Source organism: Anser brachyrhynchus, assembly GCF_964034855.1.
Source record: "Anser brachyrhynchus genome assembly, chromosome: 8".
In the NCBI taxonomy this organism is placed as follows: domain Eukaryota; kingdom Metazoa; phylum Chordata; class Aves; order Anseriformes; family Anatidae; genus Anser; species Anser brachyrhynchus.
In genome coordinates this window covers 24,024,189-24,048,193 of record NC_137702.1, presented here as the reverse complement: position 1 = coordinate 24,048,193, position 24,005 = coordinate 24,024,189, and the positions used below count along the sequence as shown (strand labels likewise).

The 24,005-nt window shown below is 42.2% G+C and overlaps 1 protein-coding gene across 4 annotated transcripts in view; it reads right to left on the bottom strand.

Annotated features, from left to right (window-relative positions):
• The window catches only part of TEDC1 (tubulin epsilon and delta complex 1), a 69,854-nt gene that overhangs the window by 24,092 nt on the left and 21,757 nt on the right, over positions 1-24,005 (bottom strand). For 2 of the 4 annotated variants that reach the window (XM_080602087.1, XM_080602089.1), the window contains 2 exons: positions 20,441-20,539; positions 343-429 (listed from right to left, as the gene is read on the bottom strand). In XM_080602087.1, the coding sequence (XP_080458213.1) occupies positions 343-429; positions 20,441-20,539 (186 nt within the window). The remainder of the gene's footprint in view (positions 1-342; positions 430-20,440; positions 20,540-24,005) is intronic. The other 2 variants (XM_080602088.1, XM_080602090.1) reach the window with 1 other exon arrangement.

Sequence of the window (24,005 nt, the reverse complement as noted above, 5' to 3'; positions counted from 1 at the left end):
CCTCTTCTGAAAACCCATTTAATTTTAATAAAATGTACGAATGCTATGTTTAAAAACATTAAAGAGATGAAGATCAAGCATTTTCATCTGTATCAACTTTCTGAAATTTTGCTACTCTGCCCTATATTTCCTCAGCTTAGCTGGGTGATTCTTTCTGAAGAAAACTGAGGGATGAAAGACTAAGAAATCGTTCCTTACTTTACCAAGGCCTTTTCTCCTTTTTCTCAACTGCTGCTGAACAGTTGTTTTGCAGCATTTTTGTTAAAAGGAGCCTTTGGAAGTGGTCAGCTCTTTGTTAGATTTGAGCAAGCTGCACCCTTTAAAATTCATCTGAGTCATTACCATCCACTGCCAATAAACCGGTTCCAGTTGCTTCCACTCCAGAAAGGCTTCTAGTTGCATGGTTTCCAACTCCAGAAGTTGTACCAGCTAGAGGAAAAGACAAAGGAAAGAAAATCAGGTAACACTACTCACTTCTGAGCTAAATGAAATGGGCATTTGGTCTGAATTACAAAAAGGGAACTCTATGAGAGTGTCAGTGGTACATGACTTTTTTTTTATAGGACTATTGTAAAACCAGCTGCACAGACGTGATGAAAACCTGAGGACACCTCCCACAACATATCTGATTTATTCTTCACTCCAAATGCACAAGTATCATAAGGTTCCACACTTGAATGTGTATTTCCATATTATTTTGAAGTATTAAGGAGTCAGAATTCTGATATATTAACACCTAGAAGCATGCCCATTCACAGAATCTCACAGGTTAGAAGGGACCTCAAGAGATCATCAGGTCCTACCCCCCTGCCAAAGCAGGCTCCTTAGAGCAGGCTGCCCAGGTAGGCATCCAGACGGGCCTTGAGTATCCCCAGAGAAGGAGACTCCACAACCTCCCTGGGCAGCCTGTCCCAGTGCTCCGCCACCCTCACTGTGAAGTTCTTTCGCATGTTGGTGCGGAACTTCCTGTGATCCATTTTTTGACTATTGTCCCTTCTCCTGTCCCCACAAACCACTGAAAAGAGGTTGGCCAAATCCCACTGTCTCCCACACTTAAGGTATTTGCAAACTTAGATTTCCTCATACTCTATTGAGTATGAGGAGTACGAGGATCTATGAGTATCACAGATCTCCTCATACTCAATAGTAATGACCCCAACTGTGGTATACAGGCATCCCTACTGCTCCAGTACAGCTCCTTTCCATCTGCTCCCACACCTGGGGAAAAGTCAGAACTACAGTATGTTCGTTCCTCTCTACCTCCTCCCCCAAAACCTTTCGTCCCATATTCTGACCACTCAAACTGAGTGGATCTCTGATGCTCTGAAACAGCACAGAGGAACTCCTAAAAACGTTAAACGTTTTATAAAACCAAACTGTCTGATTTGCTGCATGAGGAACTCCATTTACCTGACAGTACTTGAAGAAGTGAGAGATTATGTTCTACCTACACAGTTACACATTTTTTGTAATTATATATACAGCATGCATGTATGCACACGTGTATAGAAAAAGAGACATTCCAAGACTATTTATGTATCAGTAATGCCAAAATTCTTGGAAAGAATGAGAGGTGAACAACCTAGGAATAAACCAGAGCTTACCAGCTTCAGTATTGGCCATATACTCAAACAGTTTTAATACCTATCTCACATCACCAGTAACTTTTTAAGAAACACACCAACAGTAACCAGTCCCTTGAAAAGGGTGATCAGCCCGAGATCAGTAAAGCTACACCTGCCTTATGCAGACAGCTGACTTCTGCCAGCTTTCTTGGGGTTATAGTTACTTACCACATACCATACAACTGAAGTAACTGCAAAGCACGAGTTGGCTTTGCTACTTTATTCTGCATATATAGCTTGGAGATAGAGAAATCAGAGAAGGGAATGCACTTGCAAAAGTAACTGCTGGAAACTATGAACAGTTTCCTCTAAAACACTGCTGGATCCAAAATACAATTATTACACATTTGTTCACACAGCTGACACTTGGCATTACACTTACTGACTCTGCTAGTTTCAAGCTCAGCTGTTACATGAAAGGTGGAAGAATGGGTTTCTGTCTCATTTTTCCTACTCTTAGGTGTATCTGCAGCACAAATGGCTTACCTTATAGGATGTGACGCTGGCAATAAACCCAGATAAAGACCTGATTAATTATTCAAGCTACAGCTAACGTTACTTGATTTTAAAGTAGCTTTGTAACATGGTCATGAGCTGTATGTGACTGCAGTCCAAGCATGTCTCGTGACAGCTAAAAAGGACTGAAGACTAGGAAGGGGAATTTTTCATTTTAAGCCTTAAAAAAAAAAAAAAAGGAAAAGCTTAGGAAAAAAGCCACATGCCACTTGCTTTCCCACCACAACTGAAAGAACACGGTTCTGTAAATGACCTGCTGGAGTTAACTGACCTTAACAGCAATCAAAGCTCCCTGCGCAGTCTCCTAAGCTAAGGACTTTCAGGATCTTTTGTTTGTTTTTTCTAAACTGTGCCATTAGTCATGCAATACCCAACCAGCTCACTGGAAAGCAGCCATCTGGCTCACTTACCTATTGCACCCTCACCTTTCACTAAGATACTACCATCTCAGAAATATCAGGCCAACAACCCTGCGCCAGGTTGTTGCAGCCATAAATCTGTAATGGGATGACTACACTGCTGATTTGAGGGGGACGGCTTTCAATCTAGCTGGAAAGCTCTGTGACAGTGTTAAGCAGCCCGCAATATCCAACGTTTTAGTTTCTGCCCCAGGACTGGATGGCACTGCTCCCTGATGGCATATCCCATATCCCATGCCATTCTTTTTACAGGTCTTGCAAGACCCTAAATGTTACTGCAGCACAGAGAATAAAGCATAACACAATAAAAACCAATGTTGTACAAATATCCTTGAAATACCTTATCAAAACCATAAAAGTGTTTGAGGTGGGGAGGGACGTCAGACTGCATATTGCATGCCATTAATTTGGCACAAGGACAGTCCCCGCGTGACCCAGGCATGACTGGCTTTCACCCGCACTTGGCAAATGAACAGCTTTCTGCCAGCCAGCCTCTTTCCCCCAAGCCTCATCCTTTACTCAAGCTTCTAATGAGCATTTTTTGTTCTTTAACTAAACCACGCATTTTGCAAATTTGAGGTCAATGGCACACGTTTTCTTGGTACCAATAACAGCTCACACAGATGCATCGATGAGCAGTTCCACTCCTGCTGCTCTGTAAGCACCTCAAAATGCAAGACGAATTCACAAACTGCAGCTAAAGCTGTCTCATTTTCACTGACCTGAGGACCCAGATGTTATCATCCCTCCTAATGAAATTTAAAGATAACATCTGCAGAAGACCACTGATTTTGTCTCATGAACAAAGTGAAGCAGTAAGTCAAAAATGTGCCTCACACAATTATCTAAATGATGCTTAGGGACAGCGTATGAAAATTGTCTCCCTCCACACAATTAAGACAAAAGCAATCTCCTTTTTTTTTTCTGGATGAAGTCACTGCTCTAAAATACTTACACTGAGAGAAAAGGTAATGACAAATTCAAATTGCAAATGTCTGTGGAGAAGTGACTCCGTAATGAACACAGAGAAAATGCTCTGCAGTAACAACTTCTCTAAACCATTGTAAGGAATCCATCAGTGGTGCGAACGACTTGCAAGCAACAGCTTTTCCGTAGAGGCTAAACTGTGCTTAACTGAGATGCTTCAGAGCGCTCTGCCAGGAAAGCGCAGAGCCATACAGATGAAAACCAGCGGTGTACAGAACATGCCAGCATCCCCTGAAGTGCAGGTGGGAGCTCCAAAGACAAACCTTCGGCATCCAACCCAGCCCAAGGACCTTTGGGAAACTGAGCTGCAAGAGACAGAGGTAACAGTATCCTCCCGGTGGTTTTGGGTACTCAGCAATAGGCCCAAAATCCTCCTTGGTAACCACAGCTCTAACTTGCACCAAAAGTCATTATTTAAACGTATCTGAAATTACTTTTTCTGTTGAGATATTAATCTTTTTCGTATTATTTACGAGCATATTGCTGAATTCATTGATGCCTGCAGACTGTTACAGAAATCAATATTTAATAATTTGCAGCATAATGCACCCTGTTCATAGGCTAATTTCCAGAGAGCTCCCCGCAACAAGCATTTCATCTCCAATGCCCACAGACCATAATTCAACTATCATACCACTGCAAAAAGTATTTTTAATCAAAAATTGCTTTGTCTAAATATTCAGAAAGTCATCCCATTGTTAGAAACACACACGCAAAACAAGCTTTCAACAATAAATTATGTTTCTTGGCTCAGAGACAACAGACTGCTGATTCATCACCTATTCACGCGTGACTGTAGACAGACAACTTGCATTGGGCTCCAGCTCGCTGCAAACCTCACTCCAAATGCCAACATCTCTCAAGGATGACTCAGGGCTCAAGACAGAGCTGGAATATGCCAGGTTTTGGAAGCCTGGTATGAAAGCTTATATGGGGAAGGTATCAAAAGATCGTTTCATGCTTCTGTTTAAAATGGAAATGGTTTTATTCAACTTGAATTTTGGAAAACTGAATACTATTTCTGAATAACTAAGAACTGTGAGAGAAAATAAGAAGTTCCTTCCCAAGAATGCAAGAAAAGGGTGAACGCTCTTGGTAAAGGCAGATGCACCTAACCAAATACCAGATGAAAAAAATAAAATACAGCCCAGCTTCATCCCCTATGCTTCCCATACGAAACTCCCTTACCAGAAATAAGCAAACCTAGACAAACGAGAGCCCCTCAGCAGGCAGGCTGTTAGGTGGATAACATTTTGTTTAGGACAGCACATACACCCTGCATCACACATTAGCAGGGCAAAGTTTTGGAACCCCTTCACCAAAATGCAGAGAAAATCTTGATATCGTACCCATCTCAGGCTGGGACAAAAATCAGCGCCGTAGGTGGACACACTCAGTGCTACAAGATTCAGTTCCACATTGTGATTTCTCCAGAAGCAAAGCTGGTTTAAAACATTCCATACATCCCTTGAAGGCTGAAGCTAAAATAAATAGACCTGAAAACTAGCAAGTCACGCTGCAGTACTGTGAAGTACAAGGAGCTGAGGAGCAAAAACCAACAGACCAATAGGCAGCCTCTAGCCACAAGGCAAATAAAGATCTGTTCAAGTCATTTCACAGGCAGAGAAATATTGTCGAGGGTTGAGAAAGAGCAGGAGAAATGCTGCAACCCAACTACCACGAGGCACATGGATCAGAAAGGCTCCTGGATGACAAAGGTGGGTGAGCACTTCTCCCACTGCCAGCTACGGACCCCGTAAGGGACCTTGACCAAAACTCTAATAGGATAGGGAAAGGTTCCCTGTGGCTGCAGGCGCAGGTATTTATCATCACCACTTCAGAATTGTAATGGCAGATTTTCTTTTTTCCCTGTGGTGCAAGAAAAGATCCAATTTGGATCTTCTGAAAATAAAAGTAAGTAAAATCTAAAATAGAGCAGCTTTGGATGCTAGGAAATGTGCAAAACCTCCAAAAACCTGAAATAAAAGACCTAACTTTTCCACTCAGCAGCACCAGTTTTATACCACCACGGCTTGAACTTCAATTGAGTTATCTCAGTTTTACATTGCTGAGAGCAGGGAATCAAACCACTAGTTAGAAACTTAAGTGACAACGATCATCATTATAAAACATAATTGCTATTTGTGGACGGATTTAGAAAACATCTGTTTAAAATGAAACTGAAAGAAAATGGGATTTAGAGCAAACAAAATGAGGCATTTGGCACACAAAAATTGCACATTTCACATTGATAGGCAATGAACTAGGAGGTACTAACAGTGGCAATCACTTGCAGGGGAGCAGGTCAATGAACGGACCACTTTGCATTTTTCCCTGAGGATATGGCACATATTAAACACCCGGCAAAAAGATCAGGAAAAAAGATTGAAGTGCAGGTTTTATACTTTAACAGCCAAGATCAAGATGAATTAGAATAGAAGTACACGTTTTCTTCCCCAAAGGTATTTTTGATTTTGGGCATGTAACTTTGCATACCTGAGCAGCCAAGTTTCCAGGCAGTACTAAGTACCTTTACTGGAACGGAAGGTCAGTTGAAGCACATTCAGCGGGTACCAAAAATCACAATTTACTTTAAGAAATGTCAGCCAGAGGATTTCAAAGGACAACATCAAATTATATCACAGTACTGCTTGACAGCTGTTCATATTGTACTGCTATCCAGTACCCCCACATAGCTGGTATCAAAGAAAGACCATTACTCATCTGATTTTATTCAGACTGTTTCTGTACATAGAAGAAAGCATTATCCATATTCAGCTTTTTCTTTTTTTCTTCCCCCTGTATACTTGCCCATTTTACTGTATTTTTAACAGACCACAAAAATGCATGCAGAAATAGAAACGAGTCATTTCTAAACCACTTTTTAAACTCATTTAAATTCAATAAATTCAGAACTGAATGCTACATTTCTGAACAGTTCTGATATCCCCATTTCTCCATTATGTTCCCACACTGGATGTTACTACCCCATGCAGAAGAGCATGTCTCTTTTGTGCGTGTGGTAGCTATCAGTGCTATCGTCAACAGGGAAATTTAGCTTTTTGGTTTCACCCTCTCCCCTTTATTACCCCATCTATCTTTGCCATCAGTTTATTATGTCTGTGTCCTTCCTTAAGATCCTTATCCTGCGTTTGGCAGTGAATAGACAAAAATGCTATCCTTGCATAAAGCTGAAGAAATGGCTTTTTAAAACCACTTTGCATTGCCAAACACCTACTAAGCCAAGATTGGCATTTTTCCCTCCCCTCGAGCTTTCATGATTTCTCTTCAAAATAAAGGACCGTGTAGCACAAGTTCTGTACCGATGCCTCATCCTCCTATTGGGGTTTCTCCATATGGGTTCACCTGTTCTCAGAGGGTACCATTGCTGGTCCCGAAGGGGCTCAGAGGCCAAAGTCCTTGGTGGTCCTGAACCTTGGAATGATGAGCAGCGACGACCAGGGCTCCCCCAGTTCTGCTTCAAGGGACAGCTTGTCAGGGATGGAGCTTACCAACAGACGTCCTCCGTGTCAGGGTCTGCAGCCCACAGCAGCCAAAACCCAACCTCTTGGTGCTAACCAGCATAACTGTTAAACAAAACGCAACTCTCACTCAAGGACGGGGAAAGAAACTTGAAGAATGGCCTTCACCGCTGGAGACCCAGAATTAGGACAGGATACTTGTGTTATTTAAACAACAAAAAGTTAGTTGATATGCAGATTAGCATGAGCTTATCAACTGGATATGAAATCAGTTTCTCCCAGCCTAGCTCTTCGACAAGCCATCACAGCCTATCATGCACGCAGGTATTTTCACACATCTTAATATATGCATTATTGACTAGAGAAACTACTCATTTGAAGTCCACTAGTCTCCCTTACGTCAATTGATTTCTCTTCATCTTCTCTTAACACAGTCCTTTAAGTTAAGTGACAAACATGTTTTAAAAGAACCACAACTCTGAAAACACTTGCAAAGCATGAGTACCAGCTGGTTTTATAGTTCTATTTCCTTGGTTTTTAAAAAAAAAAAAAAAGATACCTGCCAGTAGAACTAAGTTAAGCTAACATAATGGTCCAACTGAACATAAAGTGTAATTTTAGTAGGCTATTAAAAAATTTCTACCAGTCTCCTCCTAATCTGAGTTGCTTTCTCACCTCAAAAAAAAAGATACATACAAAAACAGATTTCAGTTCAGTTCAGCTCTCCAGTAACAGCTCAGCTGTGAGCAAAGCCAATGGAATACATGAATTTAACTGCAGTTTGCTTGTTTAACTAGCATTACCCTAGAGAATACAATAGCCCTACTTTGCTTGACTTTCCAGGTGGGCTAGGTGTTGTTTTGAGGCAGCGGAAGCCTAGGCTGAACTAGAAGAAAGCAAAGCAGGCATTTTGCATTGAGATACCCAAGGGAGGGTACCCAACGTACCAGTCAGACTGATCTGAATGCACCCATTTGGTCCAAGAGGGGCAACCTACACTGAGAAAATGGGACTCTATCAGACACTTCCAGAGGCATAAGCACGGCCTTAAGGTTGAGTTCTTCTGTACAGGGGACTGGAAGTGCTGGACCAGGCAGCGCTCAGTGTCCAAGATAACAGAGGTCCCAGCTAACGATCTGAAGACCATCATAGCTCGGTGGCATTTCAGGATCAGCCTTCGTTAACAGCCATACATTGGCACAAGAAGAAAGTGACAAGTCTGGAGTCCCTTTTCTGTTAGAAGCTAATAACTGGTTTCTTTTCTAGATGGAAACAGCAGCAGCAATGACTCCACAAGCATATTATAAAAACGCTCTGCACTCTAGTGGCTACTGTTAGCTTCAAGGCACAATTCAAGAGATGGGTTATGAGTTTTACAGCTCCTCACCTTAAGATTTTGTTTCCTGAGATTTAATTTGTTCCTTCAGGGCCCAGTACCTCAGTTAAGATCCTCTGGGCTGGACCATTGAGACCCTTTCAAAAGCCATCACCAAAGAATGGCAGCAAGTAAGCAACTCTGAATCCAAAGGCTCTTACCAAGGAAGGTTAAGAGACACCACAATGAAGTAGACAGCATAATTTGCTGTTAATGTGGAGGCAAGACACCTTTCACACCACACATGCCCCTGAATACCAACTCCTCCTGACCCAGTGGCAAATGGGAATTTCCGCAAGCAGCTTACACTTCCATCAAGAAAGCATTACCCAGCACCAGCTGATGACAAAGCACCTCAACCTTGCCTCTCCAATTCATTAATTCCAGCTGCATTGTCTCAGGTAAAATTATATATTACAGTATGTCACTGTCACAGCATTCAAATTCTGTTAAGTGTGGCATAAAACAAGCAAAAGCACAAAAGCCACAATAAAACTAGGTGTCATCAGATCAGTTTTTCTGTCTGGCAATGTGTCTGTATCAGTCAATCCACACAGAGCAATTCCTACCTCAGTGCAGTACGCATCTACAGTGTTTCAGAGATACCTTCCTTTCTTACGGCGCAGGAGAGTAAGATATTGCTGCTACACAGCCCAACAATTTATGGAGTCCGTGATGAACCACTGCATCGTTTTTCAAGGACCAAGAACTCTACGGGCTTGGTCAATAAAATATACTAAGTAATAATTCATCCAAAAAAAATGGTGATGGCAACTCCAGAACTGCAGCTCTATTAACTTTTTTTTTTGTATGGATAAGTTTAGCTGAAGGCAATATTAGTGACAAATTGCAGCCTGGGGAAATTTTCAGATCAAGGTAATAATGCCATGAGGTAGAATGATTTGCTTTAGTGTTGCTATATAATGCTGCCAGTTCTTCCAACGGGACACTAATTGCAGCCAGAGGCCACCTTACTTAAAAAAATATCTAAAGAAATATTTTAGCACTAAAACTGTCTGGAGTAATAAAAAAAATAAAGCATCCTTCCCAAGAAGGGGCACTGGGAAAGTGAAGCCGGGTACAGAGTTCAACAACTGAATGATTCAGAGCTGAGGGTAAGAAGCAAACAAACTGCTTGTCAGCTGCCAAGTAGAACCACGTAGATGGGAATAGACCTCGGGAGGTCTCTAACCCAACATCCTACTGAAAACACAATGCTCAAGGCTCTGCCCAGCAAGTTCTGAACGTCTCCAACAACGGAGATGTCTCCCTTTCTCCAGGATCTGCCCCCAGAGTTTGACCATCCTCATGGCAATTTTTTCCCCTCCATCCAGCCAGAACATCTCCTGTTCCCACTTATGTCTGTTGCCCCTTCTCCTGTCCCAGCACCTTTGAGGAGAGCTGATCCAAAGCTACTAATTAAACAGCCAGCTCCCAGCTTGACCTCTGCAAGGGATTTTTCCACCACCAGCCTTTACTGAGCTTGCTGAGGCTCCCCTCATCCCACTTCTCCAGCCTGTCTCAGTCCCTCTGCATTGCAGCCCTGCCCTCCAGCGCATCGACTGCCATGCCCAAAATGCTCTTTATTGCCTGCAAATCAGCCCAGTTTTCCACCCCCGTTATCATCCACTTATCCAGCCCATCTCTAACCGACTTGGCTATACGGATACAAGGATTTTCCCTTAGTGATACCCAAACCCAGGCACATTCTCTGCCCCTACCTGCCTTTTTCAGAGCTCTTTAATTACGTGTTTCTGCCTCCTTCTGGGATGGGAAACTCCGCACGGCTTTGAAAGGGAACCACCAGCAGGATCTGAGGGGACTGCGGAGGTGGAAGCGCCTGTCCCAGAGCAGGCAGGACTGAACCAGCAGTAACAGCAGGCATCAGATGGGCAGGAAACCACTGACACTGCAGACAGTTGCAGGAAAGGAGGAACACAGAGGGGATTGTTTTGATCATACTTGTTCTTTGAGATTTAAAGCAGGGTTTTACTCCTACAGAGGTTTCTTTCTTTCTACAGCATGAGGAAGAGTCACTCCATACATTTCTAGCCTCTCCATCCTCCCTAAATTAACTCTCCCATGGCTACACAGTCATCCCGTCTCCTATCACCAACCTCAAACCTCCACCCTGACTTCCAGCTACTTCCTGACTCACAGATACTCCCTGCCATCTTCCAGACAAGAGCTGGAAGCCAATTTTCCACTGCTTCAGGAGGGGGCAAAACCTCCAGCATCAAGGCAACAGGGACAGCCAGGGAGGCGAGGAGAGGAAATCCTCACCCAGGACACCGGCTCCATGCTCTGCCCCAACAGGAGAGCAGACAAAGCATCCAAAGGCAAGCTCATTCATACTCAACTTCCCCCCCCCCCACCACCCAAAAAAAATTATCCCTTCTAAAATTGACACAAATTTGCCTTAGAAAGATCAATGTACATTATCTGACATTAATTGATTGTTCTTGCTTCTACGATGCCCAGCTGGCCAGAGCCTTTCACTTTCTTAAAAAGGACCAGGAACCCAGCTACAAGTAGACACTGCATAAAAGCAGCTTTGAAGCCTTCTGACCTCTAATTCTTCCTGATTTTAGATGTATGACAAGGGTTGCATCTGCTCTGCCTCATTTTTGCAAATGAATCTGATCCACCGTTTCCAACAGGGTTTAGTAACTACTATGACAAGCCACGTTTTATGTGATAAATGTCAGCAAATGAACTGAAAATTAATCGTCTGTGGAATTTCGAGAGGAAAATGACACAGCAACCTCCCCCCCCCTCCTTCCATAGAGTGAGTCATTAAAATAAGGCAGAAATAAAATTCTTTGTTCTTTCCATGCAGCACAAGGTGGGCAGCACATGCTGTCACTGACAGCCTCTTTGCTCTCTTGGCACTTATTCTTTCCTTACAACAAAATGAGAGAAGGAAAAAAATGTTATCTGAATCGCCAAGTGTTCTTGATTTTATTTTTAAATTGTTTTCTCAGTAGCCACTCTCCTACTCTGTAGGAAATACATGACAACAACCAAGTCATCCCATTTGTAAAACACTATCCACTGCTGCTCCAGTAATTGTAAGGCAGGGCTTGCATGTACATAGCTGGAAGAAATAAAATACAACAGCTTTTTTCAATTTCTACAACCTCCAATGTACCAAACCTCAAGCCAACAGAGCGCTCTCTGAGAAAAGCAACAATAAATAATAAGTACCGTAGATTTTAAAGGTGATCTAGGCAGTCCCAATGCTGAACGTCCTCGCACAGAAGGAAAATGTGTTTCCTAGCACATAGAGCTCATCCTCCCTGCAGGCCCTGAAGCTCTGCACATCCCCACGTGCCAAACTTCACAGAGCACAGCCCCGCAGCAGGCACTCTGCTCCTGTCGTCACAGCACCAAAAGACCAAACTAGAGATATGCAGAAAATAAATCTTTCAACCACCATAATCCGTGGGGGTTTAAAGCCAGTTCCTGCTTTATCCTTCAGCTTAACTGCATCAGGACACCAACAGGAGAGCAGCACCCTGCTCTGTCAGCCTATTGGCGTCACTGATGCGCTCCAGAAGGCTCCTGACCCAGCTCATTGCACAGCACCACAGAGGCTATATTTCATTTGAGTCTGCAGGTGATGCTCATATTAAACCCAACCACATGGCCTCCATTCTTTCTTACTTGAAAAACCACCATCAAAATTCCCGTGCTTTGGATCATTCAGCTCCCTTGAGATTTCCTGCGTGAGCCTCCAGGCCTCCTGCGTTTAGGTGCTGGAGCTGGCGCTATATAATTCAGTACGTTGTAAGGTCTGCTCTCCTCTGCAATATTAATGTGTCAGCCCCCATGTTAGTTCTCAACAATCTGACAACCATGCATATAAAACGTCTAAAGTGGCTGGAACAACAACACAAAACATTAAGTAATTTAACATGGAGGGGAGAAAAAAGCATTGGCTTTGACTGACGGTGTTGTTCAGAGTGCAGGGTAGCACGTCTTACACTTTTAATGCACAGTCCACTAAGATAACTGCTATGGTTGGAAACTGAAGCATTCGAAGTTAAAAGCTGTCAGAATTCAAGCTACCTGAATAACATTAATTTGACCCTCCCATGGCTTTAAGGCCTAGCATTATGTGACCAAAATATTTCCCTTCATCACCTGTCTCACTGAGGTCACAGAACAGCTGGTTGCTTTTCCTTTCTTTAAATTGCATATTATTCTGCCTATTCTTCAGAGGAAAGCCACGGACATATTTACCATACATCACTGAAATCCCATTCTGAAGGCAGAATTTCTTATCTTCTGCATAAACAAGTTATCTTTCCTAATGACCCATGTGAGATGAGAGGTTAGTATTATTGTCGTTTTACAAATGGAAAACGAAAGCAAAGAGATGAAAGTAAAACGTTTCTTTTTCTTTTGGATACCTTAACTGAGACTTCTGAGACCTGATTTCCAGAGAATTTAAAAATTATTATAAAGCACTTCATGGATACATCTGCCTAACTCAATTCAACAGCTTGCAGAGATGCTTTAGGTAGTTTTGATCAAGTTAGCTCCTGAGCCAACACAACCATGGTGTGGGGCCTCTGCTGATCAGCTCCAGTGAAGAATCGAGGCGGCTGGCTCAGGATTCAGGATGCATTAACACCACTGAATCCAGGATCCACTCTAATATTTCAGTAGAGCTGTGTGCTGTGAAGACCATTTTGGGTTAAATCTGACATTTCTAGACGACGATGCCAGCACTGCCGAAATCTTGAAGGGCTCTAAAGCAGAGGGCCTACACTAAGTTCAGAAGCAGCTACTCAACATTTCTACAAATCATATCCCTGAGCATCAAACTGGGCACATGAAAGCCAGGAAACGTCCCATCAGTGGCACACCATGGAAAGTCTAGTTTAAGTAACTTGCCTAGTGGAACTTGAACCCAGAGGCACAGAAGTACTGTGATCTTCAGGACAAAGCTCCACTGGCTTGGCCATGAAGGCTTCCTTCCTCTGGCAAGGATTCTCCTACTCTTATCACTACTTCACCTTCAGCAACCACTTTCTTCACTGTAGTTATAACTCGAAAACAAGACACTCTGCTCTAAAAATGATAAAAACAGTTCTGGGATAAGATACCATAAAAGTTACAACTGAAGAAACACTACTCATTACACCGCATCATCTTCTCTTCCCTCTAACTTGGGCTATTTATATATATATATATTTTAATATGTTTTTGAAAATTCCTCCTGCAGCATCAGAGATATCCATTGATTATCTGCAGGATCACAATCTCTAGAGATGCGGGATACACTCAGACTCCTGCGTGAACAGACTATCTAGCAGCAGCAGCAGGTTGTGCACTGCAGTACTGGTTGCCCACTCAACCATTGCTAGAGGGGGATGAAATATCTGCCTGCAGGCATGGAATTTCTCAGAATCCTGCCAGGTGCCAGACATGTAACTCAGGTCTCTACACAGACTCACCTTTGCCATTCACGCCTCTCTGCCCTAACTCTCCTCTCTGGCCCTCACCTTCATATTCAACACCTCCTGCCATAGCATCTCTTTGGTGCCTCACTTGGGTCTTTTTTCACCCAGATAACCTGAATTTATTATCAGAACAACCATCCCCAAGGCCCTACCTAACCACAGGTGGTCCAGGGGCATCTCTTCCAGCTCCCGTCTGACTTCACTGCAGGAGAGCCAGAGCAAAGCAGCTCTGTCCATCCTGCTCCCATTTTCCTCCTCCTGTTCAGAGCCTGCAGCTGGGACTCCTGACACAGTCCGTGTTCCCAGTATTCCTCAACGTTGGAATGGTTTAGTAAAAGCAAGTTCAAGACAGGAAGAGAGGAAAACCTGAGAGGAAAACACTTAAAAGGGCAAAGCACTTGCTATTTTTATTCAAAGCACTGTGGTGAGCGTAATTATGCAAATTCCAAACACTTGTCATAATTGACCTTTTCAAAACATGTATGTCCATGCGTCTAACATACAATTCATTGGTGAACCCTGAAATGTTGTAAAGGTCATCAGTTCTAGAACTTCTTCTCATTACATCACTAAAGAAATTAAGATGCACCTAACAGCAACCACCAATGAAAACAGACTTGCATAAAAACAGGTAAAATTTTTGAAGCATTGGTTTTAAAAAAACTTGTACCTTGAAAAAGTTCAGTAAATGGAAATGAAAAAAATACTCTTGCTACAGAATATATCAACCTTTTCGTTCTGAAAATAAAATTCAGCAATGCCAGAGTTTAAAGATTCCGGTCACCTGAAGCCCTGCAAGTGGATTTAGCAAGTGGTCAGAAGCCACCAACAATTCAAACCGAGTTTATTCTGGCAGTGTGTAGAGTAACTCTAAATCTCATTGTGTGCAGATCCTTTGGGGCTTGGCTGTCTCTTCCGCCCTATTGCTCCGAGAATTGTGTCACAGACCTTTGTATTCTGCTGGGGAAGGTTGTTCTCCACCTTTCTGATCTCATTCAAAGAAACACAGCTGCTCCCCACACTGAAAATATGTTCGTGCTACAGTCTTTCTACAAAGAGCTCACACAGAGCCTAGCATAACATTTAATAAGATTAATCTCTATGAAGATTATCACGGAAAGATTTCAGAATATGCACAGAAAATACAAACAAACCACAAATGCACAAATACTCACAAACCACTATGATATCACTCTTGAAGTTTGTCATATTTTCTATGCAGGTCCACTTGTGAAATTTCAAGTATTTTTTTTTTCCTTTCAAGAAACTGAAGCACAATAGGTGAAGGTGTCCTTAATTAGAACAGTAGTTACAACATGAAATACAGACCCTATTCCAGGACAGAAATGACAGAACTATGGCTCTTAGCAAGGGACTGAAACAACGAACATTTAAAAAAAGCTGAGGGGCAGATCAGGAAGAGCATAACAGAAGACAATGAATCTACAACAATTTATGCCAATGAAGACAACTTGTCTTTGATGCTCAAGGTCATTTTTTCCCCAAAAAGAACAGACCTTTTTTCTGGAATTTGCATGCAGTACAAGCCTTCACCTCCTGAATTAATCTTCCACACAGCAATATCACGAACTGTAGCACAAATACTACTTTTTCCATTGGTATCTACGCTCTTTCAGAGAGATGTGTTGGTTCAAACACTTCTTTTACAACAGATAGAAGGACATCATAAAATATGAGATGGTCCCATAGCAGGCTCTTTGAAATTCAAATAAGGCTACATATCCTTCAGCCCTACCATACAAGACCATAACGGGGCTGATTACAGCAAGCACACTACATGCACTACATGCTAGCAGAGGTCTGTGTCAAATCAGTGATGGGACACAGTGTCAAGCTTCGCAGCAGGGTTTTAACTGCTTATTCTCACCTAGCGCCTGCCCGCAGCGCCTGTCACCACCAGGAACATTCCATAAAGTCCCAAACGACCGCTACAAGGACACCAAATATAGGCCGGCACACAGCAGCTGGAGTCATCCTGCCATTGTTATTCCATTTTCACCCAGGACAGTCAGCAACTTAGGATCCACTTCTGGAGATCGTGTAATACTGTAGTAATTGTTCGGTAACCAGCTGAATAACTTGCATTAGATAACTTTTACTGCTCAGCCTTTACATATATTCCAGGAGGTGGTGCTGTTACTCGGATGGAAATGGACTAACAACTTGCACACATCATGTCATCATGTTTGTGCACTGAAAACACTGGTTGATCATACCATTTAACATGCCTATGCAGACAAAACACTCCACCAGATCAGGAGGATTTTATGCGAAGAAGTGCACAAGCCCACAGGAGCATGCACGCGATGCAAACTGAACACTCAATTTTGTGCAAAGCAACTTTTTAAATGCATTCAACATTTTTAAAAATTCAAAGCCTATCAAGCCCTAATGTTCCCAGTCCACATCTACTTGTTCTGAAAGGAACAGAAGCTCCTTAAGGTTTGAATTCATGAACAGCAATAAGTTATTCCTCACTGAGACTAAACCTGTTGTGTCGCCCATCTGTAACAGCCAGCTGAGACAGATGTTTTTAACAGAACCCACCCAAGAGATTTAGGGCCTACAATCAACTTATCTTACAACTTGATTATTTACCCTCTAAATGTCCTGATAAGAAATTATGGAGTCCCATCTGACGGAAGGAAGCAATATACATGGTGTTCATTGACATCTTCTACTCACACACGAACAACCCAGAAAGCAGACTAATGCTACGCCGACACCACCCTAGCCCAGCCCACCCAATCTCTGCTGCGTGGAGAGCTAAAGCTCACCTGAATTTTTTATGGGTGTGGAATTGACCATGCATAATGTAAACAAAGCCAGACAGGCTATTTGTTCAGTGTTATTTACTTCCTACCAAGGACCTTAGATGCTTAGGCCAAAGAAATTCCCTTTAAAACAGGTTAATAATCAACAAGTATAAGTATTTTCCATCAAATTTTGAAGCAAAATTATTAGCTATTCACACCCAAGTTCTACGGCTTTCTCTGCACATCAATTTGGCAGACAGCTGCATTATTTATTTGCTGACACACACAGTAAATCGATCTACTGGCATTTAAAGGTGTCGTCTTTACTCATTACTATTTCAGTGACCTCTCCAACACTGCCAACATTGCACCAACGACCTGAGTTCTCACTACAACTTTTAATCTTTGCTAATCACAAAACCAGCACGACTGAATTCCACGCATGAAGGAATATAAGAAGAGAGAGAAGGAACCAAAGGAATAGGCTGATTTGCTTCAAAGTTCATTGATCTCTATACATGCTCACAGTTTGATGAGAAAGTTAATTTAATGACTCTGAAGGGCAACATGCATTTTTCAAGCTCAAGGTAAAACATCAGAGCTGGTGACACTGCAGTGCTGAATTAAGGTAGGTGGGCTTCGTACACAAGGAGGGGATTATATCACATTGGGATCACAAGTCTGAAAAACTACACAATCTGTCCCACGTCACAGCCACTCACTACAGCACCTTGGGAAAGAGGGAACATACGTAGAGGACAAGAACTAACAGGAGCGTGCACACATCCCTGGAAATGGAACACCAGTTGAAATAACATCATCTCCCATTCACCAACATCTCTGGGTGGCACAGGAACCAAACAAGACAGTGACCAATGACTCAAAACTGCGCATGCAGATAACCACAGCCAAGTCAAACTGCAGGAGAAGTTGGAATTTTGATCATGCCTCACTAGGGAAAAACGTAATTAAAACTATGACACTGGGAATGCTTCCAGCTCTATGAACCTGACAAAGACATTTATGATGATAAAAGAATAATAACATCCAGTAAAATCCCTGTACATAAAAACATATCAAGAGTTTTATTGTCAGAAATTCAAGGGAAGAACATTTGAACGAGTTAAAGTGAATGTGCAACTGCAATAGAAAAGGGGTAGCATGACTTTTCCGTTTCATAAACGGAAATTTAGCTTCACAGCTCTGTATTCTAGCACGCTTCCCCTGTCAGAACAAACATCTCGTTTTATTGTAGGTCAGAACAACTTATATCAGGATATTTTGGATGAAAATGAACTCTTGGCTTCAATAAAACCAGTCCGATGTCCTTTCTGTGATGGCTGATTTTTGACACTTCGATCCGTTTATGCATTTCTCTCTTTGAGAGGTGCCTAACATGAGAAGGAACGTATAACACCATCCACCATTGAGGGGTGCATTACAATAAGAAATGTATATGCTTGCTCTTTCTATTGATACATGCAGCAGGTTATTATTTGAGGTGACATTAACTGAAATGTCATATTACTCAAAGAGGAAAAAAATTACTTCACAGTTTTTAGAAAAAACATTTGGCAGAGTGCTGCCATCTGCACCAATATTTGAAACCAAGCTATTCAAATATGCATAATTCACTTAATCTTATGAAGATATTTGAAAATTAGGCTTTTTACTATGTTTTCCAAAGGAGCAGCACTTTGCATACTGAGTACTGTATCCATCTGGAAAACTGGCACTTGCAATAGCCTTGCCTTTTCAAGCCCGCAACACCTTGTTATATCGGGCTCTTCATACATACCAAGCATCTGACTTCTGGAAGCTGCTTTTTGGGAAATAAGGGTAAGGGGAGACAAAAGCTACTCAAAGGATGACAGTAAGAATGTTAAGTCTCTTGAAAATATGTATACTGAAGTGTAGCGAGGACAGCCTGCAACTTCTCCTTTCATTTTAGAATCAGGCACAAAGGAATGGACTAGAGGAACCCCTTTTCTTAAATAAGTTGGAGAGCTTCAAGAAGTCACAAATTTCACAGCTGACTATGCTGACAAACAATTCCAATTTTGGACCAGTCCAAGCAGTAAGTGACATAAGAAAAGAACTTTTAACACACATGCACTAGAGCTGGAACTTGTTTGGGACCACACCTGCTAGAGCAGCAGACTCTGAAGATGGCAACTGGCCACCCACAGCTCATTTGAAGAAAACATCTGCTGTCCTGCTTCTGTCCATCTCACTGACCAACCATTTTGAAGGGGTGGCTCTCATTTTATTTATTCGCTGTTTAAACTTCGGAAAGGTAGAGTGAAACTTTCCCAGATTATAACCAAGCAACACAAATGCCCACTAAAATTCCTTGACTGTACCATCCTGTTTGAAATAAATACAGATTCTTTCTATTTTACCCTGAGCGTCTACCTTACAGGCACACCTGAAGCAGGCATCATGACTGTGTCACCAGGTATGACATCCTGCCTGCTAAATGGGATAGTCTCCCACTTCCAGATTTATGATTTTAACCCAAGAAAGGGAAGACCATGCAAGAAAGAAGACTTTTTGAATGATTCATTGACAGAGCTGTCAAAACCAAACAGGCGTCATTAGAGTATCATTATGCATTAGTGTAAAAGATCAGTGACAATTTCAGGATAAGGCTTTGGAAAAAAGTGGTTGCAAAGTTCTTCTACACAGCCTAGAAGTTTCTTGTCCCAGCCCACCAGACCCTTCTGCACACTTACTAAGCTCAAAGTCTGTAAAGTATGGGCCTCAGAGGACCGTGCTGCTGTCTGCTCTGAGCTGCTGAGCAAACCACTGAAGAAGGACTGTGAAGCAGAAAAAAAATATCTCAAGCTGACCTGGGCACTTGCTCTAGGAAAAAAACAGTATTCCAGGAAAACATTCTAAACAGCTGAACCTTTTCAAGAGGCTGGATGCAAACGGTTCATCCAAAGAATACTCAGTGATGAAAGATTAATGTGCACTTTACTTTAGGGAGTTTGAACATAAGACCATCTCCCTTCAAATCGTCTTCAAATCTACTTTCCTGAATTTCTGTGTGTGCAATATTTACAATGGCCATTTTGACTCTTAAGGTGTCAGCAGAAGGAATATCTTCCTTGAGTAAACAGATGTGAACAGACTGCAGAAACATGCCAAATACTGATTTTGCGAGGACCAAGCTTAAAATTTCAATCTGGTTTCAGTTACATATAGAAGAGCTTCCATGAACTGATTCGTAAAACAAATGCATTACATTGTACTAAAACAGGCGAATTGTACTACTACAAACAATAAATTGAAACATCTATGGTAATCAAATATTTGAGAGCAGCAGAAATATATCCTTACAGCTAAAACAGTATGCTAGGAGAAATAACGTTGCCCTAGGAGGTTCGGTCTGAACACAGAAGAAAATTCTTTTTTACTTCGCAGATGACTGAACATGGAACCAGGTCAGTCACAGAAGTCACAGCAGTCGGCCTGCTGATCTAGAATGGGTTTATTCTACAATCCTTTTCTTCACTGGCACTTTCATTTCAGTCAGGTCTCTCCCCACTGTCTGTCTACCAGTTTTTGCAAAACCCAGCCTAATACCTGTCTTCTATACCCTTTCAAACAAGGGAAAAACATTTGGTGGATACAAGTTGTAAGTGAGGAGACAGACAGTTCAGTAATACAAGTCTTCAATTCTGTTGGAAATGGTTAAAAGTGTTGTGAGGAGTGCAGTCTTCTGCTGAACAATGTTTGTCTAAAGCAAACTAAGTGTCCAAGTATTACAGAGAAAGCGTTACCTGCTTGTAGTTCTCCGGCTGTCTGATGAGATCCATTTCTGTGACGGAAAAATGTCCAAGGATCTGGTCCACATGACAGCCAGTAGTGAGTAAATGGATCTGGAACAGATTGAAGATATTTGTCAGTATGATGACCAGGTCAGTAACAACACTGTCAGCTACCGGCTGACGGCTGCACGAATGCAATGGTGACGTGAACCAGCAGTTACAAGCCCATTCCCAGTGGATAAGCACAAGTATAGCTACTACCACCACCAAAACAGACCTCTTTAAAGCATTCTGCGGGGACTCATCAGCACACTCCACAAACAGTCTGTCCAACACTATTACAAGAAACACATGCAAGAATTGCTACTGTTGTCACCACAGTAGAAGTGAAAGATTGCTCTCTTCATTATGTCTCTGAGTCTTTTTCCTTGTTTCCTTGCTACACATGCTCTTGAATGTAGCACGAAGTATAAAAACATTTACATAGATAGCAGAAGTCTTAACAGGGGTAAAGGATACCCTCAGGATAATTTGCGATTTATTCCTTTAAAGCAGGAAATGCTACCTTGTTACAGCAAGATTCTGTTTTGCTGCTATATATTCTTGGTTTTCTCTTACCGGGACCTTGTCCCAGCTGCACTGGTGATGGTATCATCAATTACTCGACGAAGAAGCTTCCCAAGTTGGTCAAGGGAACAATAAAAAGCAATCCCTCCTATACAGAGCTGATCCCTTTGTTACTGTAATAACTGCAGCTGCCAAACAAGATAGCGGTGCACATTTGTCAGACAATCGCTCATATTTCATTAATATTTCTGCCAGAAGACAGAGAATGCTTTCTGCTTTTCTTTCTTTATTTTAATATGAATTTTATCATACACTTGGGTATTGACAACTATTTTAAAGTTGACAGGCACTGGGCAATTATCAACCCTTCCCTGAAACTTAGAAATATTTTAGCATTCCTTTCCCCAAACTCACTTCTGGTGACAACCATCTGTCACATGTGCAAAGCTATGCAAGTTTAAAAATAAAAAAAGCACCTCCCCACACAATGTTCTTCCTTTCTACTCACCACTCCTCTCTGGGCTGCATTCTTGTGTAACTGCAGCAGCAAAACCCTTGGGCCCCAGCACCGGGGCTGAATTTCAACCCTTCTTCAAAGGTTTGTTGCAGCTACATTACCAGCTAAAGCCCAAAGCAAATACCCTAAAGCTGGAAACACTACCGAGACAAAAGAAATGGGTGAGAAAAGGGTGAGAGACAGGGCATGTGTAGCTGTCGCTGTAAGGAACGGGAACAGACAGAGGAGGCAGGTTTGATTTAACCTTATACTAACCTTCTTTGCTCCAGAGTACAGGCATGGCTCCTCAAACACCACTTCTAGGAAGCTTCCCATACCATTTCCTAAGTGCCCGTGAGCTTAGGCAATTTGCAAAGAGATGAGCTTGCCTAATCCATGTAAGAGAAGATGAAAAAGGGACTTGCTCATAGCTCACACACATGCACAAGAGGAAAAGCTTCTACTGCATTGAAGAATGCACTATTGAGATCTAAGGGCAGATTCATGTTAGGAAAACAAAGATTTTCAAATATTAAAAATCTCAAAACAGGAAGATTTATTTAACCAATGCAGACATTTACAGCAGACTCCTCACACCAAGATACAGGTGCATCCAACACCTGCAGCTCAGATCACTCAAATTACCAGTAACATGGTCAAACTCTCAGCATCAGTCTCTGCCCTGTTATTCAGAACATCAAGACTTGTCCATGCCCATTTGCTCTTTTACTATATAAGATATATAGACACCACCAATCTAATCCACCGTAATACATCTTATTTTATATTGCTCAGTTTAGAGCAGGCACAAGAAACAATTCCTTTCATTGGAGGCATTTCCCAGCACTGCTTTACATCCTTAACAGAATACAACTCTTGCTCTCACAGTTTCCAAGCACATTACGACCTTTATAGTCATTTTACCACAATCTGATAATAACAATTATGTTAAAGTCCCTCTTCTATTGTCGGGAACTCCATTTAATTTCGTTTTATTCCTACTAACCTATGCCCATAGTCCACAATCAGATATCCACCTGCTTAACAAAATTCACAACTTAATTCAGGCTAACCCTCCCCTATTTCAGCTCTAATTTCTGTCCTAGTTTTCAGTGCATGGAGGATAGCTGAAAATACCCACAGGAAATCCATCAGCTTTGCAGAAACTCCACTATTTCTTTTCACACGCTGATTGTGGCACAATGATATATTTTTTTTAAAGCCAGTTTTAAAATATTCATGTTCTTACCTCTTTGTTTGAAACTACACAAGGCTTCTCATTCACTTTTTTTTTTTTAAGGTAAAGTGGCAATTCAAGGTCTAATAAAAAACAGCTGCTCTCCCCCATGAATTCAAGAGGGATCAAAAACCTGGCAGATATTCCACTGGTACTTGATAGAAAGAAGAAGAAATGGAACAGCAGGAGCCATGAGGCGTGCCTTAATATGGTAATTTCTCCCTCATGCTTCGATATATTTGAATGCATACCAGGTAAATAAGTACCACTGAGAATTTTGAGGGAATTATGGTAGAATTGCTCTATTATACTTTCAAAGCAGGCCAACCTGCCCATGTCGAGAAGCCATTATAATGTTATTCAACAGCTCATAGCCTCAGGCTGCAAAGCTCCTCAGCACCAGAGAGGTAAAGATTTCCCTGAGGAGGTCTCCATCCTCCAGCAGGCCACGTGTGTGTCTGTGAGCTCCAACATGCCTCCCAGGAGCTGAAGGCACTCAAGAGGAGCTCATCAGGAGGGCTGGCAAAGAGGAACAGCTAGTCTGAGCACCTAACAAGCAGTTCACACCACACTGTAGTTCCAGGGAGGCTTCCCTCCTCACTAACCCGAATTGCTTGCTGCACAACTTCATGCCATCAACCTTCAGCAGCTGCAGACAGGACAGAGAACACGGGGCTCCCAGTGATCCCATACCTCAGAGAGCAGGGTTTCAGTTACCAGCTGTGCACTTCAGAGAAAGAAGAGTCAGTTATTTTTCCATTTCACCTATTTCCCTCCTACCATTCCTCTTCCCTTTCTCGAGGCAGTACAGCACTGTTTCATTATGACATGAGTCATCACTTGTAACCTGAAAGTACACGTCCCCCATCACCCGAGCAATTCAGTATTTTTTCCACAAAATCATAGAAGAAAAATCTTCTTGTATATCTTCAGTCCAGCCTCTTGCTCTGACGAGGCCTGTTGTCAACACGTGCATGCAAGTTTTGCAAACCTTTGAGGATGGAGATAGTTCATTATCTCTGTTGACCTGCTCCAATGCTGCCCATCATCCCAAAGAGGCTTTTTCTAACATGCCTGAACCTGCCATGCTACAACCTGAGGCCCTTTTCCCTTAGTCTGTCATCTGGTACTACTGAGAACAACACAGATACATCCTCTGTGTAACTACTTGTCATATAGCTGAAGGGAACAATTTGCTGGTGCCTCCCACATCCAGACAACACAAGCCCAACTCCCTCAGCTTTGTCTTGGAGATCATGTTCATCTTAGCTAGTCCT